The 23,069-nt window shown below is 46.1% G+C and overlaps 1 protein-coding gene across 1 annotated transcript in view; it reads right to left on the bottom strand.

Moving 5' to 3' along the window:
* The window catches only part of znf638 (zinc finger protein 638), a 76,018-nt gene that overhangs the window by 4,395 nt on the left and 48,554 nt on the right, over positions 1-23,069 (bottom strand). The window contains exons 22-29 of the mRNA XM_083788610.1: positions 10,738-10,920; positions 10,156-10,290; positions 9,196-9,231; positions 8,712-8,843; positions 7,818-7,963; positions 7,182-7,638; positions 6,131-6,367; positions 604-5,178 (exon numbers count right to left, since the gene is read on the bottom strand). Coding sequence (XP_083644736.1) covers positions 604-5,178; positions 6,131-6,367; positions 7,182-7,638; positions 7,818-7,963; positions 8,712-8,843; positions 9,196-9,231; positions 10,156-10,290; positions 10,738-10,920 — 5,901 coding nt within the window. The remainder of the gene's footprint in view (positions 1-603; positions 5,179-6,130; positions 6,368-7,181; positions 7,639-7,817; positions 7,964-8,711; positions 8,844-9,195; positions 9,232-10,155; positions 10,291-10,737; positions 10,921-23,069) is intronic.

Below are 23,069 nucleotides of genomic sequence, written 5' to 3'. Positions count from 1 at the left end.
ATATCGCGCCACCGAGTGGCGCGATACGAGCTTGTAGGTCTGCTATTTTTGAAAAAAATCGAAGAACGACTGACATTTTTAGAATCTGATCTCAGGTCAGAATGGGTTCATCAGACCAGTGTGTGTCCGGCGGAAACCTCGTATGAATCTGATCTCAGGTCAGAATGGGTTAAAATATATGTTCGTGAAACGGAAATGCCAGCTTCTTTGCTCGTATTTTGGGAGGTGTAGTTCCAGACTCTATATAGCCTTTGTAGATTGTGGAATAGTTATGCGAGACTATTTCCTTTGTTACACAATGTTTGTGTTTACAAAAAAAGAATTGTCCATTCATTGTCAATGGCATTTACTGTTTGTGTTAGGACAAAAGTTTGTGTTTACACACACACCAAACGCTGGACATAGGAGGGGCCCGGGGTATCACCCCTCAAAAGAGGGCATGTCATAATGAAATTGTCAAAACTCCAGAGAGCTGTGGTGAGAAATAGAGAAAGATGAAGCAAGGGAAAAAGTGACGGTGAAATATATAGAAGGAAACTAAGATGGAAACAGTTGCTAATTAAAAAGTGACTCAAAGTGTATCATTTCAAACGAAACCTTTACCTCTGAGTTGAAGGCGTCTTCCGATCCATCCTTGCGGTCGGAAGGACAGGGCTCCACCTCTGCACACCTCTGCTCCTCCTCTTCTTCCTCATCGCCGATCTCGTCCAGAGTGACCAGTGCCTGGAGATCTCCCTCTGTCATTTCTCCTGCTTCATTCTCACTATCCCCCTTCCTCTCCCCGTCCTCGCCCCCTTCCCCGGGCTCGTCTGCCCCCACCTCGTCCAGGGTCACGAGACCCATCTCCTCCTCCTCCTCTTCTCTCCCCCTCTTCCTCTCGCAGTCACCTCCGCCCGCTCCTCGGCTGCGGGTGCTACTCCGGCTGCTGCACCTGCGCTCCTTCTCTCGCTTCTCCCTGTCTTTGCTCCTCCTTCTCCGCTCCCGCTCCCGTTCCCTCTCCTTCTCCCTCTCCTTCGTGTCCGCTTGTTTACACATCGTGGCAGCGTGCCGCCTGCCCAGCTCTTCCTCCTCTGCCACGTCGTCGGGGTAATTCTCCTCTTCATCGCTCACTGCGTCCAGGTCGCCGGCCATTGCCTCGCTTTCTTCTTCTTCTTCTTTCTCCGCCGTTTTCCGTTCCTTCATTTGTTTTGGGGAAGACCCCGTATCAGCGCCGGTGGAGATAGTCGTGTCTCTTCCTCTTCCCCGCCTGTTGTCTTCATCTTTTCCTCTTTCCTCTCCTCTCTCCTTTTCTTCCGGTTCTCCGGAGTCACTCGTCTTTGGCGGCGTGGCGTTGTTCTCTGTGGTTTGCCCATGGTCTCTCTCATCAGTCCTCGTCCTCACTCCTCTTCCGGGCCGTGGCACGGCGCTTTCCTCGTGAAGCGTCTCGTCTTCCACAGAATCAACAACGTGATACGTGGCCCCCTGTTCCTCCACTCTGTCGCGTTCTCTTCCCACGTTCTCCTCGGACGCTACGGCAAGATTCCTCATCTTCGCAAGAGCGTCACATTTGAGGGCTGCTAGCCCCTCCAATGCCTGGAGTATTTTTGAGTATTTTTGAGACATTCGCTGTTCAGCGGCAGTCTCTGCAGCGGCGACTACGTCGTCGGGAGGCGTCTCGTCGCCCACAGAATCGACGACTTCATATGTAGCCTCCTCTTCGTCCTCTTTTTCACGCTCTCCTTCTTTCACCGCCTCCTCGGACTTTCCGACAGGGGCGTCGTTCTTCTTCGTAGGAGCTTCATCCCTTTCAGACATTTTGTCATCTATCTTGCTGGATCCTGCCATCGGTCCTCTTCTGGGCCACGGTTCAGTGGCAGTGATGTCAACATCAAGTGCCTCGTCTTCTACAGAATCGACAAGTTGATAAATAGCCCCCTGTTCCTCCTCTCCGTCGCTTTCCCTTCCCACTTTATCCTCGGATTCTACGGCAGGGGCGTCGTTCTTCGCAGGAGCGTCGTCTTCGGTAGACATTTTGGAATCTTTCTCGCTGGTTCTCGTTCCTCTTGTGGTTCCGTGTTCAGCGGCAGTCTCCTCAGCTGCGGTTACGTCATCGGGAGGCGTCTCGTCATCCACAGAATCGACGACCTCATACGTAGCCCCCTGTTCCTCGTCTCCGTCGCTTTCTTCTCCCACTTTCTTCTCGGGTTCTACGGCAGGGGCGTCGTTCTTCGCAGGAATGTCGTCTTCGTTAGACATTTTGGTATCTTTCTCAACGTTCCTCGTTCCTCTCCTGGTTTGCTGTTCAGCGGCAGTCTCCTCGGCTGCGATGGCGTCATCGGGAGGCGTCTCGTCATCCACAGAATCGACAACTTCGTACGTAGCGTCCTGTTCGTCCTCGCTTTCACGCTCTCCTTCCACCGTCTCCTCAGATCCTCCGACAGGGGCACAGTTTTTCCTCATAGGAGCTTCATCCTTTTCAGACATTTTGTCATCTACCTCGCTGGATCCTGCCACCCTTCCTCTTCTAGGCCGTGGTTCAGTGGCAGTGTTCTTAGCATCGAGCGCCTCGTCTTCCACAGAATCGACCACGTGATACGTAGCCTCCTGTTCCTCCTCCTTTTTGTCTTCTGGTTCTCCGACAGGGGCATCACTTTTCATCTTCGATGGCGCGTCATCCTTTTTCGTGGTCTTGGCGTCGTCTTTCCTGCTGGTTCTTGTTCCTCTTCTGGGCCGTTGTTCGGTAGCCGTCTCCTCAGCTGTGGTTACATTATTGGGAACCGTCTCGCCTTCCACAGAATCGACAACTTGATATGTGGCCGCCCGTTCCTCCTCTCTCTCGCCTTCTCCCCTCGCCTTCTCCTCCGCGTCGTTCTTCTTTGTAGGAGTGTCGTCCTTTTGAGACATTTTGCCATCTTTCTTGCCGGTTCTTGCCGTCTTCCCTTTGGTGGGAGGTTGTGCAGTGGCGGTGACGACGTCAGCAGGCACCTCGTCTTCCACAGAATCGACCACGCGATACACATCTTCCCGTTCCTCCTCCTGGTTTTCGACGTCGACCTTTTTATTCAGTTTGGTGTGGTCTGGCTTGCTGCTTCTCGTCCCTCTTCGGGGTCGTTGTTCAGCGGCAGCTCCTTCAGTAGCGGTGACGTCATCACCAAGTCCTTTGCTTTGCACAGACTCGGAGACATCCATTTTTGTCATTTTGTCTTCCGTCTTAGACGTTCTTTCGCTTTTTCTTCTCTGGGACTGTCTCGTAGCACCCTCGGTCTTCTTTGTGGATTTGTCCTCATTTTTGGACACCTTGGCATTGTCGTTTTTGTCTGCTCTTGTCACCCTACTTGGTCGCTTTCCTCTGCCAGAGACGTCGGAATGTGAGACGTCTTCGCTCTGCTCGTCCTCAAAGGAGTCGACGATCTGGTAGGTAGGCTCCTCTTCCTCCTTGTCTTTAGCCTCTTCCTGTGTTTTGGACGCCACAGAGGCATCGCTGATCTTCATGCTTGGTTTGTCATCTTTTTTATTTTCCTCCTCCGTCATCCCTTCCTTCTGGCCCGCTGTCAGCTCGATGCCGACTTGCTCGTCTTCAGTGGAATCTATAATTTGATACGATGTCTCTTCTACTACATCTTCCTCCTCCGTTTCTCTCATTTCTGCTGTGGTCTTGCCCTTCTTCGGCCGCTTGTCGTCTTTTTCAGCCGTTCGACTGTGTCTCGCACTCGTTCTTTTGTCCTTCCCTCTGCTAGATTGTTCTGGGGTTCGACTTGGCTCCTCTTCAAAAGAATCTACGACCTCATATGCTCCTTCCTCTTTGCTTAATTCCTTTGTGGCGTCACCCTTCCTCGATGGGGTGTACGCTCTTTGGGACAGTCTGTCGGATGTTTTGCCTTTTCTTTCATTCCTGGATGCCACCGTAGTGGCCCCGGTCTTCTTTGTCGGTTTGTCTTTTGCAGTCGTTCTGCTCTGTGTCCTGGTTTGTCCTCCCTTGTCTTCAGTATCTGAGCAGTTGTCGACAGAGTCTATTACTTGGAATGTGTCTTCGTCCTCTTCCGTTTGACTAGTGTCAACTGCATGCAACACCTGGAAAGGCTCCTCTTCCGGTAGAGGCATTTCTGGGTGTCCGTCACCCACGACAGTTTGATCAGCATGACTGACTAATGCGTCAACAGCCGTTAGATCTTCTTCGATACTGTCCAACACTTGGAAAGAATCCTTCATGTCAATTTGACTCGTGCTTTCGTTCTTGTCTTCGCCTGTGACACCGTCTGAAACCTGATGGGGCCCCTCGTGTGAAGACGGGTCTCCCGTTTCAGGCTGCTGGCGTTCTGGTGCACCACCGCTGTCCCCAAGATGGCCAGTCTCCTCATCTGCCTGGTGCTCCACTGAAGCGAGAATTTTGAACTTTTCACGTTCAGGTTTCTCGTCACCTTGGTCTTTCCCCTCCTCACTAGGTTTCCTCACTAGGTCTTCATCAAGGCCGTGCTTAAGAGAGGACAAGGCACTGCTTTGGTTTTCTTTCTCCAGATGAGGAGAGTCATTCTCTGCTCGGCTTCCCTCTCCTCCCTGTGCGGAGGGATGATGCGTCTCTGATGAGTCTTCCCCGTGTGTCTCCGACGCAGCACTTTTCAATGCAGCGGTCTCCGCTGACACTGTGTGGTCTGGCATTGAAACTACACCCTCCGTGACTGGGACGCCGAGGGGCTCTGCCGTGTCTTTCACCTTTGTCGCTTTCGTTGCTTCAGTATTGGCATGGGCGGATGAACGCGTGCTGCGGCGGGGGGGATTCGGTTTGACGGCGGATTTCCCCCGAGATGTGGGCGTCTTTCTCTGCGGCGATTTATGAGAGATGTGGGAGGAAAGGGTTTCAGCCGACGGAGAGGAAGTGGAGGACTTGGCAAGGGTGGAAGAGGAGGATGGAGAAGAGAGGGAGGTGGTGGTGGACGGCGTGGTTATAGACGAGTCCTGAGTTTCGGGGGAAATCGAAATTAATCTAGAGCTGTGGCTTGATTGGTTTTGTTTTGTGGATGTAGAGGTTTCCTCTGCCAGTTGTTTTGTGGACGAGGCAGGCGTAGAGGTTTCCTCTGGCGGTTCTTCAGACTCGGAAAGACAGAAGGAGCTTTCGTCCTCCACAAAGCCAATCTCGTCCAAGGTGACGAAATCTCCAAAGTCATCTGGGATGAATGACTCGTCAGCCATGGAATGCCTGCCCTGTAAAATGCGGAGAAATGATATCGTCATCATCATTGATTGAATAGTCACCCTAAACTTAGCCTGGAACTCACCTATGCCGGGAGAAACTGTGCGCAGCTGCTGGACATGAGACTAATTAATTTGAGACAGCCAGTGTTATATCCGACCGTGGTTATATCCCATAACCTGGGGGTGGCTGGCTGTCAAACAGTTAATTAATTATATTTCAAGGGGGAATCCTGCTCAGCTAAAATCTTTTTGAATGGTGTCTTTATTATTTGCGTTTATATATGCTATAGATGGTTATATGTTGAAAGATAGTAGGCACATAATCATTTATCGTTATGTGTTGTACATAATACTACAGCAATCAGTCTACCAATGGGCTATTATGTCGCTGGTTGCATTTTCCGCCACATTTTGATATTTTCAGTAAATACTGCATTGCATTACATATCGTAATGCAAATCATAACATGCTTCATGTATCAGGATTGTGTCTGCATGCACATCATGAGCTGTGTGCCAATACCCTAGTTACTGATTCAATGCAATGCAGAAATGCTCTGTTACAAGTAAAAGTTTGGGAATTAAAAATGTACTTGAGTAAACATACAAAAGTATTGGCATCCAAATGTATTTAAAGTACCAAAACGTAACAGTAATCATTATGCAGAATGTCCCATTTCACAAATAAAATAAAATAAATAATTTGAAAATATCTACACGCTCACAATGTGTCGCATATGGCATTGCGGCGCAACATAGTGTATGTTTTGTAATCAAACTGAAGTTTGTAGGTGTGCTATTTTTGAAAAATCGAAGAACCACTGACATAGAAACATAGCTTTTTCAGAAAACTGTCAGGATGTAGAAGACATTTTTAGAATCTGATCTCAGGTCAAAAGTGTCTTAAGTACAGTACTTGAGCAGATGTACTTGGTGACTTTACACCACTGCGAGTCACTCACCCTTCTAGTATCCTCCTCCTCCTCCTCCTCTCTCCTCCGTCTCTTAGACGGGGGACTCGGCTCTCGCCTGCTCCTTCGGGACGAGGAGGAGGAGGAGCCATGCGTTCTCTTGGAGGGAGGCGGCGAAGGAGGCGAGCGGAAGCCCTCGGAGGAGGATGACGGGCCGCGGCTGCTCCTGGGGCGCCCGGAGGAGGAGTCACTCCTCTCCTCGTGAGGGGCGGCCGAGGACGACGAGGTCTGGATTGGAAGGGGGAAGCAGGAACACACGCGTTGAAGAAGAAAACCATAGACAACAGCGTTGATTTTTTTTCTTACATTTTTATCCCACAATTTTGCAACCCGTTTTTTGTCAATTATGTAATGTAATCCTAGGCGCTACACTTCCTCTGCCAACCTGTGGAGGGCAATGGACTGACCTCATGCTTCCTTCTATGCATGAGGAGTCCAAGCTGCTTCTTTTCCCCGGCCACAGCGGGAATCGAACCCAGGACCTTCTAGCTGTGAGGCGACAGCACTACCGACTGTACCACCATGCCCCCCTTTCCTTTGATTTTTGACAGCAAATGTTTATAAGCTTTTGAATAAAATTTCATTTAGTGTTAGTCATATTTTAGTCATCTGAAAAGTTGTCGTTTTAGTCAACTAAATAACACAATTATTTTGGCAGACTTGTAATGCCCGATTTTACACTTGGAGCGCGTTGTAAGCAGCAACTAAACATAGAAAAATGGATTTAGTTCTACTGGAACTCTTCTCTACTAGTCCCTCCCTAACATTTTAGTCTAGTTTTATTTGCAAAAAATTGTCAATATATTTTAGTTTTAGTCATCAGAGCTTAGTTTTTATTTACTTTGTCACTGAAAAAAGGTAGTTGACGAACTTTTTTCGTTGTAGTTTTAGTCGACGAAACTAACATTGGAATAGGATGAGAAGGGAAAGAATGGGAAGGACACACACACACACAAACACACACACAAACGCCAGGTATATGGTCTTCCCAAACCTCTCCACACACACAGCCAGTTAGGTACCCATAAGGAGCTCGTCTCACCTCCGCCCCCTGCCTCTCTCTGGTCTGACGGCGCTCTCGAAGAGCAACGGTCAGAGCGCGGAAGAAGTCATCGGTGATCGGGGGCAGTTCCGGCGCCTTGCCCTCGGCCTGCGCACGCCCCGGAGAGAGGACGGCGTCCGTCGACGCGCCGGAATCGCTGGGGGATTCGGGCACTCTAGGAGCCGCAGCGCTGGGCGGGTCGCTGAGAACGGCGTCGGCCCGTTTGGCGTCGGCCACCACGGGCACTGGAGAGGCGTCGGCACCCGTCGATGACGTGGTAGGAACTTTAACGGGGGCTCCAGGACCCGCGGTTCGTTGAGACAGGTGTGGACCAGTGCGAAGTTTCAGCTGGTTGCAGATGACTATTACAGACTGCATGGGGTAGTTCACTTGCTCTTTAGACTTGACTTGCGTCTTGCGTTGCGCTTTGTTGACCCGGGACACAAAGGTGAGCGCGCTGAGCGTACAGAAAAGAAAAAGGAGAGAAAGCATTAGCTGTTGATCCGCCACGTTGAATTGAGCCTCCAAAGCACTACTTCACCCATTTTATATCACAAGATATCATTTGATTTCCATATACTCACTGTAGCAGGCACCACAATGGAAAAGGCTGTTTAATAATGAAACCACGCTCACCTGAGAAAACCTTCCACATATGGTGTAACAATGTCGTAGTTGAGTGGACCAAGCTTTGCCCTCAGCTGCGGGGATATGTTAGGATAGTTGAGGAAATATCTTTTGATGGTCTCAAGCGCACTGCAAGTGCGCATATGAAATATGACCTACACACACACACACACACACACACACACACACACACACACACACACACACACACACACACACACACACACACACACACACACACACACACACACACACACACAAAGAGAGAGAACAAAAACACATTCAAGCCAATATATCAGACTATAAATGTATACTATATATTAATACTACCAGTAAGACGCCCTAAGGGCAAGAAGTGATCTCGCCCTTGCACGCATCCGCCTGGGTGATGGCAGACTGCTGGGCTGGCATTTTGGCATGGGGGGTCAGATCAACATAATTATGGAATGTATTCTGTACATATATGGAGCGTGTCTTGGAGTGTACAGGGTTTGATGAGGTCAGTTCAACATATGGAATGTCAGAACAGGTCAGCTGCATATATGGAGATATATGGTGGCAGCAGGGCAGTGTCTTGAGTGTACAGGGTTTGATGAGGGCGCAGGTAGGGCCGGGCCTTAATTTTCGGGCCGGTTGAGAACTCTAGTTTTCGTCGGCTGCACTATTAACTTTCGGGGAGACTGCTGTCGGCAGACTGCAACATAGCCCCACAGAGGAGTACAATAGAACAAATCTCATTAATATATCTTATCAATTGCCTTTGTAATTAAAATGTAAAATTGTAAAAGAGACTTTATGGACACCCTGTATATCTAATGGAGTGGTTCCCAAAACTTCAGCTCAAGACCCAAAAGAGAAATCAGTCGTTTTGCACCTAGCGTGTGACTGTGTGCGTGCACTCACCCTGTTGGCGAGTGGGAGGCAGTCTTCCACTGGTCCAAAGATGGTCACCATCTGTATGAGTTTTTTAATGACGTCCAAGGTGATTGGAAGGCCTCTCAACTTCACCACCAACAGCCGGTTCTCATATTCCATCTAGCAAGTTCAGAAGATTGTGTCACTGTACGCCCTGAGCCCATCATTAAGATTCGCACAACAGAGCGCATATATACATACGTATATATATATATATATATATATATATATATATATATATATGTACACACACACCCCCTGAACACGGGGGGTGTTCAGGGGGTCGAAACATGTTGGCAGTTGCCTTTTGGACCTTGTACACTAGGAAATGCATGAAGTGTGGTGCCGTTTTGTCGGACGAGCAAAAAGTTAAGCAAAAGTAAAGCGGTAGGCAGCGGTGCTTCTCAATACAATAACTTATTCAACGCCTAAATATTACTTATTTTAAACGTGTGGGGACAAATGTACTTACTTGTTTTTTGTTGGCGAACGTTTTGTACAACACGGCCTGCAGACAAGATCAGAAATAAACACATGAAACAAGACCACACCATGTAGTACAGCATGATATACATGTGGATTTGCATATTATTGGCCAACAGCTCAGACTGCTACACCAGCCCTCATTTAGATGGACTCGTACAAACTACTGTACATGTGCCTACTAGGTGATCAGTTGTTTCCCACACACCCACAGTTAATCCAAAAAAAGGAGAAAATCCCATTAATTCAATCGGTGGCAATGTTGAGATGTCTCCTGTTCAGGGCATGAACCCGCTATGCCAATGACGAGAAATGTAGATTACTATTAATCCAGAATCTTCACTCTTATATTTACGGCCCATTAGCTTCTCTGTCGCTAGGCAACGCTTGCTTCCGCGGTGTGACGTCATTACAATGTGTCCAGCCCGTCCACATACATTACAAGCGCGATCTTTAGTAGCGTTTTCCTCTGAATTGAGGCTCAGATTGAGGTGATATGAAGTGAGGGGCAATGATCATTTTATAAGCGCTTCTGATAAAAGAATAGTGACTAGCGCCCGCCCCCGGAAATGACCCATTATTACTTCCAGTTCACGGGGGGAAATCACAGGGTCTTCTTTGGGGCCTTTCCTGTGCATTCTGTTGGCACTGGCACCACAGTCAATGGTGGTATCAAAAGAGTTATCGAGGCAGCCATGTTCGACCCGTTTAGTTCCTTCTGCAGTTAAGGTCACTCACCTCAGCGCCGATCTACAAGCTCACAGTGCTTCGGCTATTTTCACTATTATATGGTTATCGTTTTGATTTTGTGTTATTCTTTTTTACTGCTTTTGTATGTGTATATCAAAACTCTTCTTTAATGATTCCCCTCACCCAGGGAAATGTGATGACTGTGTGTGTGTGTGTGTGTGTGTGTGTGTGTGTGTGTGTGTGTGGGAGGCGTGTATACCTCATTCCAACACATTTTTAGGCCACGCACGATGTGGAAATGGAGTTTAAGGATGCCTTTCAGACGCGCTGGTGTCTTGTTTTGAACAAACACAGCATCACAGCACGACGTCCAGTCTGGAAAGTACAGAAAGGCCTGGATGGAAGCAAGGACAGAAAACAATGAGAAAGAGCCATGTGGCTGCTAGTATACATTTAGTGGTTTTCCAAGTGGCATCCGGGGATCCCCCGGCCAGGGGTCTTTGGGGGGGTTCCCAGCAGTGTAAATATAGCAAAAACATCATCAGTTTGAACCCTTTAAACCTACTTATATTTGGCTTGTATAGATGATCTACAAACTCGTAGCGCTTTCAGAGAGAGCTTATACATCTCTTATTTTTTTAATTAAAAAACAGACATTGCAGATGGGGGTCTTACCACAGAATCAGAGTACAATTGGGTACAAACTATTGTATTGTAAATGGTACCGTTATCTCAATGACCCTATAAATTGGGGCAACCTAAGGAACTTGCGAATAAATAAAAAGGTTCTAATGAACAATTATATTTCGGTATATACAGTGCATGCGTTTTCTTCGCTCACCGTCCTTTGTAAAGGCAGTACCACAATCTGGTAATACCAGCCATGCAGGCTTTTACAGATGCCGTGCTTTGGGTCTCGGACCAAACTCTGGATGTCCCCTTGACTGTAGCCCTCGTCAGGCAGGCCGGTGATCATCAACACGGTAGGCAGAGGATCTCCACAAGCCACCACACGCCTCACCACCTACAAAATAAAAAGTAAATTGAGAAAATCCTCTACATACCTCAGATTTGAAATGATCAAGGTGTGCTTAAATCAAAGCCCTTGTCCAGCCCTGTCTGTCTTGGGAATTGAAGTCTCCTCCTCGTCTCTGCTGTATCATTCTTCTAGACCGGACACCGGCTTACTCGGGAACGATACAAGTTGGAATGCATGCCCCACCCGCTTATGCAATGACACTTATATTGTCAGTGTAGCTGGCCGAAACGTGTATGTTGGCTCGTCAGAAGTAAATAAAAAGGAACAGGACATTTATTGAGTGCTGGCATTCCTTCTTTCTATTGGATATCTTTGAGCCTTGCACCAACAAGAATTGACCCTTCTTTAACTGGAGTGTTGCGGGTATCTTGGTATTCACTAACTAAAAGACTATAAACTCTCAGTTTCAAGAATACTTCACTAAACCACCTAGTGTAATACTCTCGATCACACATTTAAACTTACCAGTAATTCCCTTTGAAGAATTAAAGCTGCTATAAGCAATAATGTCACATTTTTTATTTCCTTTTTTTGGGGTATTCAGACAGCCAGCAATGGGCAAAACGCTCCCTCTGTGGCACATCTGCATTCAAAGATTTTCCTAGAAGCTTTGTCATTGGTCGATTTGCCTGTCTACTTCCTGATTGGTTAGTTATTTCGACCAATGACAAAGCTTCTAGGAACATCTTTGAATGCAGATTGTGGCCCCAAGATGTGAGCGTTTTACCCATTGCTGGCTGTCTGAAAAAAATATATAATCATTAAAATAAAGACTATTAAAATGAGAGGAATAAGTCTCGAACTACAATAGTGTAAAACATACCGGAAATTCTTCCACTCCGTAATCTAGGCAAATGTATGTTAAGTAGCATTGTAGCAATAATGTTTCTGTTTAGTTAGCAAAGAGACCAAATACAGCTTTAATTTTTTTTAAATAAAAGATCTGATCAATATATCCTAACCATGCTTGATAGCCTCATCATCATCATCAAAGTAAAAATCACACTTGTGTGAAGTGAATTGCGGCAAGGGCCCCAATGCATTTACATTGGCTGCCCTAAAACATTAAGGGCCCTTTTCCATTAATTTGGGGATTTCATATTGTGTGATATTGTATCTTATGCCACCACCTAAATCCTTAAAACACCTCTGCTGCCCATTACATTATGCATAGGTGTGGTTTGTGCGTTACGCAACCTAAACCAATCAGTGTGCCAGGTGCCATTGCCTTTAAGAGATCCATTATGCCCTGGATCTTGCCTTATGGAGGAGCAACGCGTGCTGCCTTGGAAAACATTTACCGTAATTTCCGGACTATAAGCCGCGGCTTTTTACCCATGATTTGAACCCTGCGGCTTATACAACGGTGCGGCTAATCTATGGATTTTTACAGCTAACGCAGAGCCATCTCAGGCTCTGAGCTAACGTAGCTGCGGCTTATAGTCCGGTGCGGCTTATAGTCCGGTGCGGCTTATAGTCCGGTGCGGCTTGTATATGGGATTTTCCCTAAATTTGGCTGGTGCGGCTTATATTCAGGTGCGGCTTATAGTCCGGAAATTACGGTATATTAGATACAGAGGGTTGTTTTGCATGTCCAGTATCTGACTATCTGCCATCCACTCCACGGCCCACACAGCCAAGTTGTGCCGCAAGATACCAATAATGCATAGTGGAAGCTCCTAAATGCGTAATTCACGCAAAGTGTTTAATATTTGCGGATAAAGCATGGCACAAGATAGAGCTCTAAAAGTCCATAGACTTGGCTGCCTTATGACGTAATTTTCAAAAGCCATGCACTGGAGGCGCCCCTCAAAAAACATCTTAAGTCTTATAAATGTATATAAATAAATACTGTAAATACTATTAAGTCTTTTGTGCCCATACTATACAGTATTATGGAGATTTCTGTAAGTCTCCCCTTTATGCCCATATATGGACTTCCCTGTAACGCATGATCAAATATGGAGTCCAGGCCAGTCTATGCCATCATTACCATGGACTGGCCTCAGTGGCCTGGACACCATATCTCTGCTGTCCAAAATGTTCATTTTTCAGGAAATGAAAAATATACATTTTTCAGGTAATTAAGAAAGCCATATATTTTTAAAACAAAGCAATACAGCCTCATCAAAGTTGGTGTAACTTTATATATTGTCAATTACTTCCATGAGAGGGGGAGAGGTTGATAGGTATTTCGGGACTCTTTTGTAGATCTGTTATTTTGTGAATGAATTTACATGTGCCCTGTCACCCTGTTTTCATCTCACTTCATGCCCTGTGTCCCACTGAGGTACATCTCATTTCGTCCCCAGCGTTTAGATAGTATTATGAAGATAAAGAATTGTTTTGCTTCTCTTGCCATAACACCCAGCGCCTCTGTGAACAAACATGTTTTTGCCCTTGAGTATGCTCTCGTAGCAGACAGCCAGTCTCCAACTAACTTGCTAGCTGGTTTCTTATCAGCGTTATTAAATATGGAATCCTTAAATATTTCCATTAGAGGTAGTTAGTTGCTTTAGCAGACATTTTGAGGGTCCAATGGAGTTAAGAGGTTTTGTCCAAAGCACTTTTTACTACTTTCCATTGGTTCAATATTTTCGAAAAACAACACACAGACGTAAAGGGTGTTCAATAGCACAGATGTATGCCAAAGAAAATATAAAAAATGGAGTTATGAGATTTCCTCCCGACAGCAACGAATACAGCCTGGTACTCCATGTATGGGGATTTTCAGATTAATAGTTTTGTTGGGGTTTGTGTTGTTATCTATGCTGCTGCATTATCTGAAGGAAGCCCGACCAAAAAAAGTTTTACTCTTATGTACCTGTACACAAGATGTAACAATAAAGTACAACGTTGAACCTTGCACATGCGTACATGGGCAGGCAGGGACTAGCGCAGTTATAGGATATCTTGTATAAATGCTTATAGTGCTCCTAAGCCAACGTTCTCGGGCCTGTGTATCTCTGAAGGAATAGTCTAAACATTAAGTTAAAAATCACCAAAACCACTCATTTAGTTAATCTCGCCCTTTGTTTAAACTTACAATTGGTAGTCGACGATTAGTTTACCTCAAATCCTTTGAAGAACGAAAACCCCATACTTCTCTCATAGGAATGTATTTATTATTATAATAAAAAGCTTGATTGAAAGTAAACACTGTAATTTGTAATATACAGAAAACTTTAAATGGAAAGGTACAGTGTCGTAAAACAGACAAAGATGGGTTCACCTCCATTCAAAACGTTAATGGCTCAGGACACCACAAGTCACTTTTTCTTTAACAAAATATATTGTGTGCAGAGCTTTCTACCGTTCTGAAGCCATTTCTCTCTATTTTCAGGTTTCTGGGTAGAAAGGAAATAATTGGCACCACTCATAACATATTTGCTCAATGTGTTCCAAACTTGTTTGTTTTCTATAGGTTTACATGTTCTTTCATTGTTGACGAGAGACTATCGAGAGACTCGGTCAGCAGACCCGTGTTGTGGAGGAGAGGTGGGGTATGGAGCTCTCTGTAGCCGGGGACAGTGACACCCTGCCTCTCTTCTCACTGTCCCTGGCTACAGAACACTGTCCCTGGCTATCCCTCTTCAATCTGAGCACCGGTGTGGAGTTACATTCTGAGGGTAGTGGAAAAATGATACAACACTGACACCCGTTTCAAGTTGTTTTCTGAACAGTGAACAGTATACACATAGCTCTCTCGCTCGTCTAGTAAGTCGTTTTAACTTAGTGTTTTACAAGTCGTTTCTTCAAATGTAGTGCTTTATAGTATACAAGTCATTTCAGAATTCTGATAAATGACGGGGGGGGTCCCCTGACCCTTTAAGTCCTAGTACATAAGGCCATTAACAATGTAGTAGAGATACAGGCATGCCTAGAATTCTCTACTAAATTCATCAGAACATACTGAGCTGATAAGATGTATGTGATCTAGGCAAACAGGCAAAAGGATTGTATGTTCATTTAACAAGACAGCCATTGCCAGACTAAAATCCAGTTAAAATGCATCTTACTTTCCCATCAACCATAATGCACTTCGAGATACAGGAACAGTGGAAGATGGCCCACGAATTAGGGAGAGTACGTTATAAGCTGTGTCACAACCCGACAATGTAGGGGGTTCATACCTCAGCAGTTCATACCTCACACTCATGCTTCTCATACAACAAATAAAGACATAACATGGGGCGTGTGTATCTCGAGAGGCAAGCTTTTGTGGAAGCATAGCGGAAGTTTGCCGTACAAAGAAAAGTGCACAGGGCAGCAATGATAAATATACAAAGACATTTTTTTTTTATGAATTGTATACTTAAGAAAATAGCAGAAATAGCAGATCTACGCAAAGTGACGCGTTGTAAATTGCCTTATAATTGGACCGGCTGGAGTGGGTGTTTAACAAAGGAGGAAGAGGGAGGCTACTGCTGTTTTGTTTTTGAGGGGGGGAAATTATGTGACTATCAACACAAATATTATTCCATCATAATATTCATATATAGGAGCGTGGTTTCCCCCTCCCTTCACTCACACAACAGCAATAGACTACCTCTTCCTCTTTCGCTGGCAGACCACAGGCCCACTCCTCTTCCCCAGGCCCAAACCCTTAAACATTCTCTACTCGGCACAGAATCTGACTGGCCGGTCACTGATAATGGCCAATCAGCTGAAAACTGGCAGATTGTTGTGATAAATTGCTTCATGCATTCTCTACAATTTATCTTTGCATTCAGTCTGGTTAGCATTCAGACAATTTTGCATTGTACTTGCATTGTACAAGTCACAAAACGTTCTGACTTTTTGCTCTGGTTTGGAACACATGTACAAAGGTCATTAATCACAGAAGTGATTGGTATACCAAGATTGCATTGAATCATTAGTGATAGCTGCAAAACAGTGAAAATGTCATGGCTATCGTTTTGCTCTTTCACTGTGCTTGCTCCTGGTTGAAAGTAAGCCTTGCCCTTGCCTTTGTCACAAGTGCACGCCAAGTACGCTCCTTGTTGAGCTTCTGGATTATACTCCTTAGTTTCTTTATTTCTTCGTTTTTGGGGTCCGTCTGTTTTAATTTATTGTTTTTCTTTTTCTTTTTAAGAAAACCAGAGACAGGGTCTGATGCAAGTCCAACATTTTGATCAACACTCTCTTGCTCAGGCTCAACATGATCATGACGGACAAACCTCCCCACATCACCCAGGTGTGTGATTCCATTAAGCCTAGGCCCGGCCCACTGGTTGGGACAGTGGTGGGGTAAAGCCAACCAGCCTAACATGCGAGCCTGAGCTCCAAGGCCTAGTGGCCTGGACATTAACCGACACCATGGACCCAGTGAGTGGTCAAAAATGGTGACGTTAATAGGTTCTGTCCCACAGGGTACATCCCATTCACCATCCTCTCGTCTCCGAGCCTCATAGGTATGTTCGGCCCACACAGTGGACATAGGAATTAGTTTAGCCAACTTAGCCTCCGTGTCCCGGCGCATTATGGACCCGCTCTGGACTTCTCCAAACCTGCCCCACGCAGCCTTCAACCACATTCGAGGACCCTCTCTGAGTTGTTCTTCAGTAAGGAGCTCTCCATCTGAGGTGAAAAGGGCCATGTTTATTTTCTCAGGCCCTTTCTTTTCAGGGTCCTCAAAACCACCCGGCGTGGTTACAATTTGGCTAGGACCAGCAGGTGTGTCCATGGGTTCCATGGCACCTTTGTTTTCCAGAATTGTCATGGCCACGCAGGGAACACCACCATACTGTTGTGAACTATTAGGATCTTCCATCTGCTGTCTAGAGTATTTCTGTTCTAGGGTCTTGCTTACTTCATTAGCTAAAATACTATCCTCTCCGTCCTCACAGGATTTGTCGCCTTGGGCAAGAAGCTCAGGCTCAACATGATCACCCAAATGTGTGATCCCATTAAGCCTAGGCCCGGCCCATTGGTTTGGACAGTGGGGTAAAGCCATCCAGCAAAACATCCGAGCCTGAGTCCGAGTTCCAAGGCCAACCGGCCTGGAATTTAACAGACACCATGGACCCAGTGGGTGGTCAAAAATGGTGACGTTAATTGGATCTGCCCCACAGGGTACATCCCATTCACCATCCTCTCGTCTCCGAGGCTCATAGGTATGTTCGGTCCACACAGTGGACATAGTAATTCGTTTAGCCAACTTAGCCACCGTGTCCCGGTGCATTATGGACCCGCTCTGGACTTCTCCAAACCTGCCCCACGCAGCCTTCAACCACATTCGAGGACCCTCTCCGAGTTGTTCTTCAGTAAGGAGCTCTCCATCTGGGGTGAAAAGGGCCATGATTTTTTTTTCAGGCCCTTTCTTTTCAAGGTCCTCAGAACCACCCGGCGTGGTTACAATTTGGCTAGGACCAGCAGGTGTGTCCATGGGTTCCATGGCACCTTTGTTTACCAGGATTTTCATGGCCACGCAGGGAACACCACCATACTGTTGTGAACTATTAGGATCTTTCATCTGCTGTCCACATTCTTTCTGTTCTAGGGTCTCGCTTTGTTCTTCAGTAAGGAGCTCTGCATCTGGGGTGAAAAGGGCCACTAGTGGAAGGTTTTTCTTCGGAGGCCCTTTCTTTTCAAGGTCCTCAGAACCACCCGGCATGGTTACAATTTGGCTGGTACCAGCAGGTGTGTCCATGGGTTCCATGGCACCTTTGTTTTCCAGGATTTTCATGGCCACGCAGGGAACACCACCATACTGTTGTGAACTATTAGGATCTTTCATCTGCTGTCCACATTCTTTCTGTTCTAGGGTCTCGCTTTGTTCTTCAGTAAGGAGCTCTGCATCTGGGGTGAAAAGGGTCACTAGTGGAAGGTTTTTCTTCGGAGGCCATTTCATTTCAAGGTCCTCAGAACCACCCGGTGTGGTTAACATTTTTACACCCTCTCTAGTCTTTTGCTCAAGCTCTACATGATCATGACGGACAAACCTCCCCCCATCACCCAGATGTGTGATCCCATTAAGCCTAAACACAGGAAATTGCTTGGGACGGTGGGGTAAAGTCATATAGCAAAACATCCGAGCCTGAGCCTGCGTTCCAGAGCCTAGCGGCCTGGACCATAATAGACACCATGGACCCTTTTGGTGGTCAAAAATGGTAATGTTAATTGGATCTGTCCCACAGGGTACATCCCATTCACCATCCTCTCGTCTCCAAGGCTGATAGGAATGTTTGGCCCAAACAGTGGACATGGACAATTTGCTTTGACTCCTTTTAGACAATTTGCTTTGATGCACCCGACACATTATGGAATTGCCCGGGGTTTTTCCAAACCTGCCCCACGCAACCTTCAACCATATTCGAGGACCCTCTCTGAGTTGTTCTTCAGTAAGCAGCTCTCCATCTGGGGTGAAAAGGGCCATGATTGGGTCCTCAAAATCACCCGGCGTGGTTACAATTTGGCTGGGACCAGCAGGTGTGTCCATGGGTTCCATGGCACCTTTGTTTTCCAGGATTTTCATGGCCACGCAGGGAACCCCACCATACTGTTGTGAACTATTAGGATCTTCCATCTGCTGTCCACATTCTTTCTGTTCTAGGGTCTCGCTTTGTTCTTCAGTAAGGAGCTCTGCATCTGGGGTGAAAAGGTTTTTCTTCGGAGGCCCTTTCTTTTCAAGGTCCTCAACACCACCCGGCGTGGTTAACATTTTTACACCCTCTCTAGTCTCTTGCCCAGGCTCTACATGCTCATGACGGACAAACCTCCCCCCATCACCCAGATGTGTGATCCCATTAAGTCTTTTAAATTTAAATTGCTTGGGGCGGTGGGGTAAAGCCATATAGCAAAACATCCGAGCCTGAGCCTGCGTTCCAAGGCCAAGCGGCCTGGACCATAACAGACACCATGGACCCTTTTGGTGGGCAAAAATGGTAACGTTAATTGGCTCTGTCCCACAGGGTACATCCCATTCACCATCCTCTCGTCTCCAAGGCTGATAGGAGTGTTTGGCCCAAACAGTAGACATGGCAACCATTTTAGACAACTTGCCTGGACTCCCCTGACACATCATAGACCTGCGTGGGACTTCTCCAAACCTGCCCCACGCAACCCTCAACCACATTCGAGGCCCCTCTCGGAGTTGATCGTCAGTAAGGAGCTTACCATTTGGTGTGAAAAGGGCCATGACTTTTTTCTCAGGCTTTTTCTTTTTTGGGTCCTTACCACCACCCGGCGTGGTTCCCTCGCCTTGGGCAAGGGGACAGTGGGGTAACGCCATCCAGCAAAACATCCGAGCCTGAGTTACAAGGCCTAGCGGCCTGGAAATTAACAGACACCATGGACCCAGTGGGTGGTTAAAAATGGTTACGTTAATTGGTTCTGTGCCACAGGGTACATCCCAATCACCATGCTCTCGTTTCCGAGGCTCATAGGTATGTTCGGCCCAAACAGTGGACAAAGTAATCAGGTCAACCATCTTAGTCAACATCGCCTGTTGTATTATGGACCCGCTCGTGATTTTTCCAAAGCTGCCCAACGCAACCTTCAACCACATTCGAGGACCCTCTCTGAGTTGTTCTTCAGTGAGGAGCTCTCCATCTGGGGTGAAAAGGGACATGATTTTCTTCTCAGGCTCTTTCTTTTCAGGGTCCCCAAAACCACCCAAAGTGGTTACAATTTGGCTGGGACCAGCAGGTGTGTCCATGGGTTCCATGGCACCTTTGTTTTCCAGGTTTTCCACAGGGTCCGTCCCCTTGGGCAAGATGAATCTGAATCGTTGGCCCAGAATGATCTTCTGGGCCAACATGGCCCATGGGCCCTTGGGTTCCATGGCATCCCATGGGCCCACGGGTTCCATGGCACCTTTGTTTTCCAGGTTTCTTTTTTTGTTTTCAATCAACCCTTGTTTTAATTTATTGTCATTTTTCCTTTTAAGGGCACCAGAGACAGGGTCTGAGGCAGGTTCAAAACCTTGAAAGGTCACTAGGTCAACACCCTCTATAGTCTCTTGCTCAGGCTCAACATGATCATGACGGACAAACCTCCCCCCAACACCCAGGTGTGTGATCCCATTGAGCCTAGACCCGGCCCACTGGTTTGGACCGTGGGGTAAAGCCATCCAGCAAAACATCTGAGCCTGAGTCCCAGGGCCTAGCGGCCTGGTCATTAACTGACACCATGGACCATGTGGGTGGTCAAAAATGGTGACTTTAATTGCTTCTGTCCCACAGGGTACATCCCATTCACCATCCTCTCGTCTCCAAGGCTCATAGGAATGTTCTGCCCAAACAGTGGACATAGCAACCCATTTAGACATCATCCCCTTTGGATACCACGCGGGTAAACACATTATGGACCCGCTCGAGACTTCTCCAAACCTGCCCCACGCAGCCTTCAACCACATTCGAGGACCCTCTCTGAGCTGTTTGTCAGTAAGGAGCTCTCCATCTGAGGTGAAAAGGGCCATGTTTTTTTTCTCAGGCCCTTTCTTTTCAGGGTCCTCAAAACCACCCGGCGTGGTTACAATTTGGCTGGGACCAGCAGGTGAGTCCATGGGTTCCATGGCACCTTTGTTTACCAGGTTTTTCATGGCCAAGCAGGGAACACCACCATACTGTTGTGAACAATTAGAAACTTCCACCTGCTGTATAGAGTCTTTCTGCTCTAGGGTCTCGCTTAGTTCATTAGCTAAAATACTATCATTTCCATCCTCACAGGATTCGTCCCCTTGGGCAAGAAGAATCGACTGATCCTCTGGGTCAACAAGGATCGGCTGTGGTTCAGGAGTCAATGTAATGGACGAATCTCCAACCACAGCAGTCAGACGATTCTGGAAAAGGAACAGAGATAGCTAGTTCACTTCTCATCGCTGCACAATGTGCACATACGTAATCAGCCTTTCAACCTACATTTTGCTCCCCTAAGCTAGGGTTCAGTAGTTGAACACACACCAGTTCAAATAAGTTGAAAACATTGAAAGTTAAAATTACAGTTTACATCAACCATTATAGGATCAACATTGACAGGAAAAACACCACTAGTAACTGTACCAACACTATGCTGTAGCCAGACCGTGAAAAGCTTGTGTCCACCAGACAAAATGTGTGTTCACTTCACACTACCAATCCAAATTTGCCCCGGAACATGGCAATTGATTAAATTGACAAATCAAAAGTCTAAGCATTGACGCGTAGACTCAAATGAACAATGTTATGGCTGCAGTGGTCGCGCCGGGTCTTATCCCATGTACCATATCCCCATGTTAACTAACTACTTCAAAAAAGTGAGCCATTCCACCCAGATTTGGCACAATCACGGGATGAATTAATTCTAACATTATTCCACCAAAATGCCTATCAACAGCCATCAAAAAGTGTGACTCCCTACCCTCATTCAAAACCGCCATAAAAGAGCACCTAGACAAGTCTTCTAGCTTGTAAATATATTACCCCCCCCCCCCCCCCCCCCCACTGTTGTTTCTGTAGATACATGCTCCTAGTATTGATGATTTCTTGTATAGTATTTATTATGTCTTGATTAATTTAATACACAGGACCACAATAGAAACGAGCCCTCAGAGCTTTTTGTTATTAGCTTGTGTTGTCCTTGCTTACTCCAAGTCGCTCTAGAATCTAGAGCGACTGGTGGTGAAGTGGTCCTTTAATCTAGAGTCTAGATTAAAGGACCACTTCACCACTTTTCAACATATATTCATATAATAGGTCCTCACTAATAAATAATAATCATGGAAACAATTGTGCAATTTTTTTCTACTCTGTGTCTCATAGGAGGGCTGTGGGCAGTTCAGAAACCATCTTCCAGTGACATCATCGATGGGGAATACAAGCTAATAGAAACTGCAGGCTTTCTAGTCCTGAAAAGTTGCAATGCGAAAATGGAAGCCATCGTTCTCACGATATTGAAAATCTAAATAATTTTGTAAAAAAATCTTATTTAAAAAAAATCTGCCTAATGATGACACTGGAAGACTGTTTCTAAACTGCCCACAGCCGTCCTATGAGACACAGACTGAGTAGAAAGAAATCGTGCAATTTTTTCATGATTATTAGTGAGGACCTATTATATGAAGATAGGTTGACAAGTGGTTTTTTTAAGAGCTAAAGTAAATGCCCAAATTGTAAATTCTGTCAACTGGTCTCGCCAGGTATTATGCGTGCAGCTGTCTTGCCAGCCAGGTCTTAGGCAAGGCTACCATAATAAGTATGTATGACATCAGGCATCATGCAATAATATTTATGCCACATGAGTAGATCCCTTGAACAACATTCAATAACCTGCCCTTCGCTTATGCATAGAAGTAAACCTACAAGAGCTTCACCCATAACCTGTCTATTGCTGGTCTCCTTCCTTGGGTTGTGAGGTGGTATTTAAAAGGGATATTTCGGCCCAGGCCGTAGCGTAACGGTCTGGGCACCGGACTGGTAATCCAGTCGCAGTGTGCCGCGGGTTCGACTCCCGGACCCGACACGGCCTTTACTGCATGTCATCCCCCCATCTCTCTCCCGTTTCCTGTCAGCCTACTGTCTGTCCCTTCAAAAATCAATAAAAGGCGTAAGCCGCAAAAAAATATCTTAAAAAAAAAAAGGGGATATTTCACTTTCAAATAAACTTTTGGTTATTTCGTCGTCTACTTGGGCTTATGTGAATAGCCTGGACAGTTTTTAAGTTGCTTGATTCAGTATTTAGATATTTTATATTCATTGTGGCTGCCCCGCCCTCTTCGTATATAAACCCATTGTAACTTCTAACTCCATTTTAACCATGATAGATTAATCAAAAACACCCGTGCTTTTTTCTGGTGACTCCTAGTGTCCTAATACGTGAGGGGGCTGTGTTCTTTCATTTACTGTTTTCATATATTTTTAATAAGGTTTCGGAAAAATAAATGAAAACTGTAATTGAAAGAACACAGCCCCCCTCACGCATTAGGAGGGCAGTATCATTCAACATAAAAAAGGACGGGTGATGGTTAAAATGGAGTTTGAAGCTACAATGGGATTGTATAGGAAGGGAAGCTAAAATGAATGTCAAATATCTAAATCAAGAATCAAGCAATTTAAGGTTTTTTTTTTAAAGTGAAACATACCTTTAAGTCAACATCTATCTATACACAAGTGAAGAGCCATCGGCTAAAGTCTATCAGGGAAACAGTCAACCGT

Source organism: Protomyctophum parallelum (assembly GCF_964188405.1).
Source record: "Protomyctophum parallelum genome assembly, chromosome: 18".
Classification (NCBI taxonomy): Eukaryota; Metazoa; Chordata; class Actinopteri; order Myctophiformes; family Myctophidae; genus Protomyctophum; species Protomyctophum parallelum.
The sequence above is the reverse complement of the archived record's forward strand: the minus strand, read 5'-3'. Positions and strand labels throughout refer to the sequence as shown.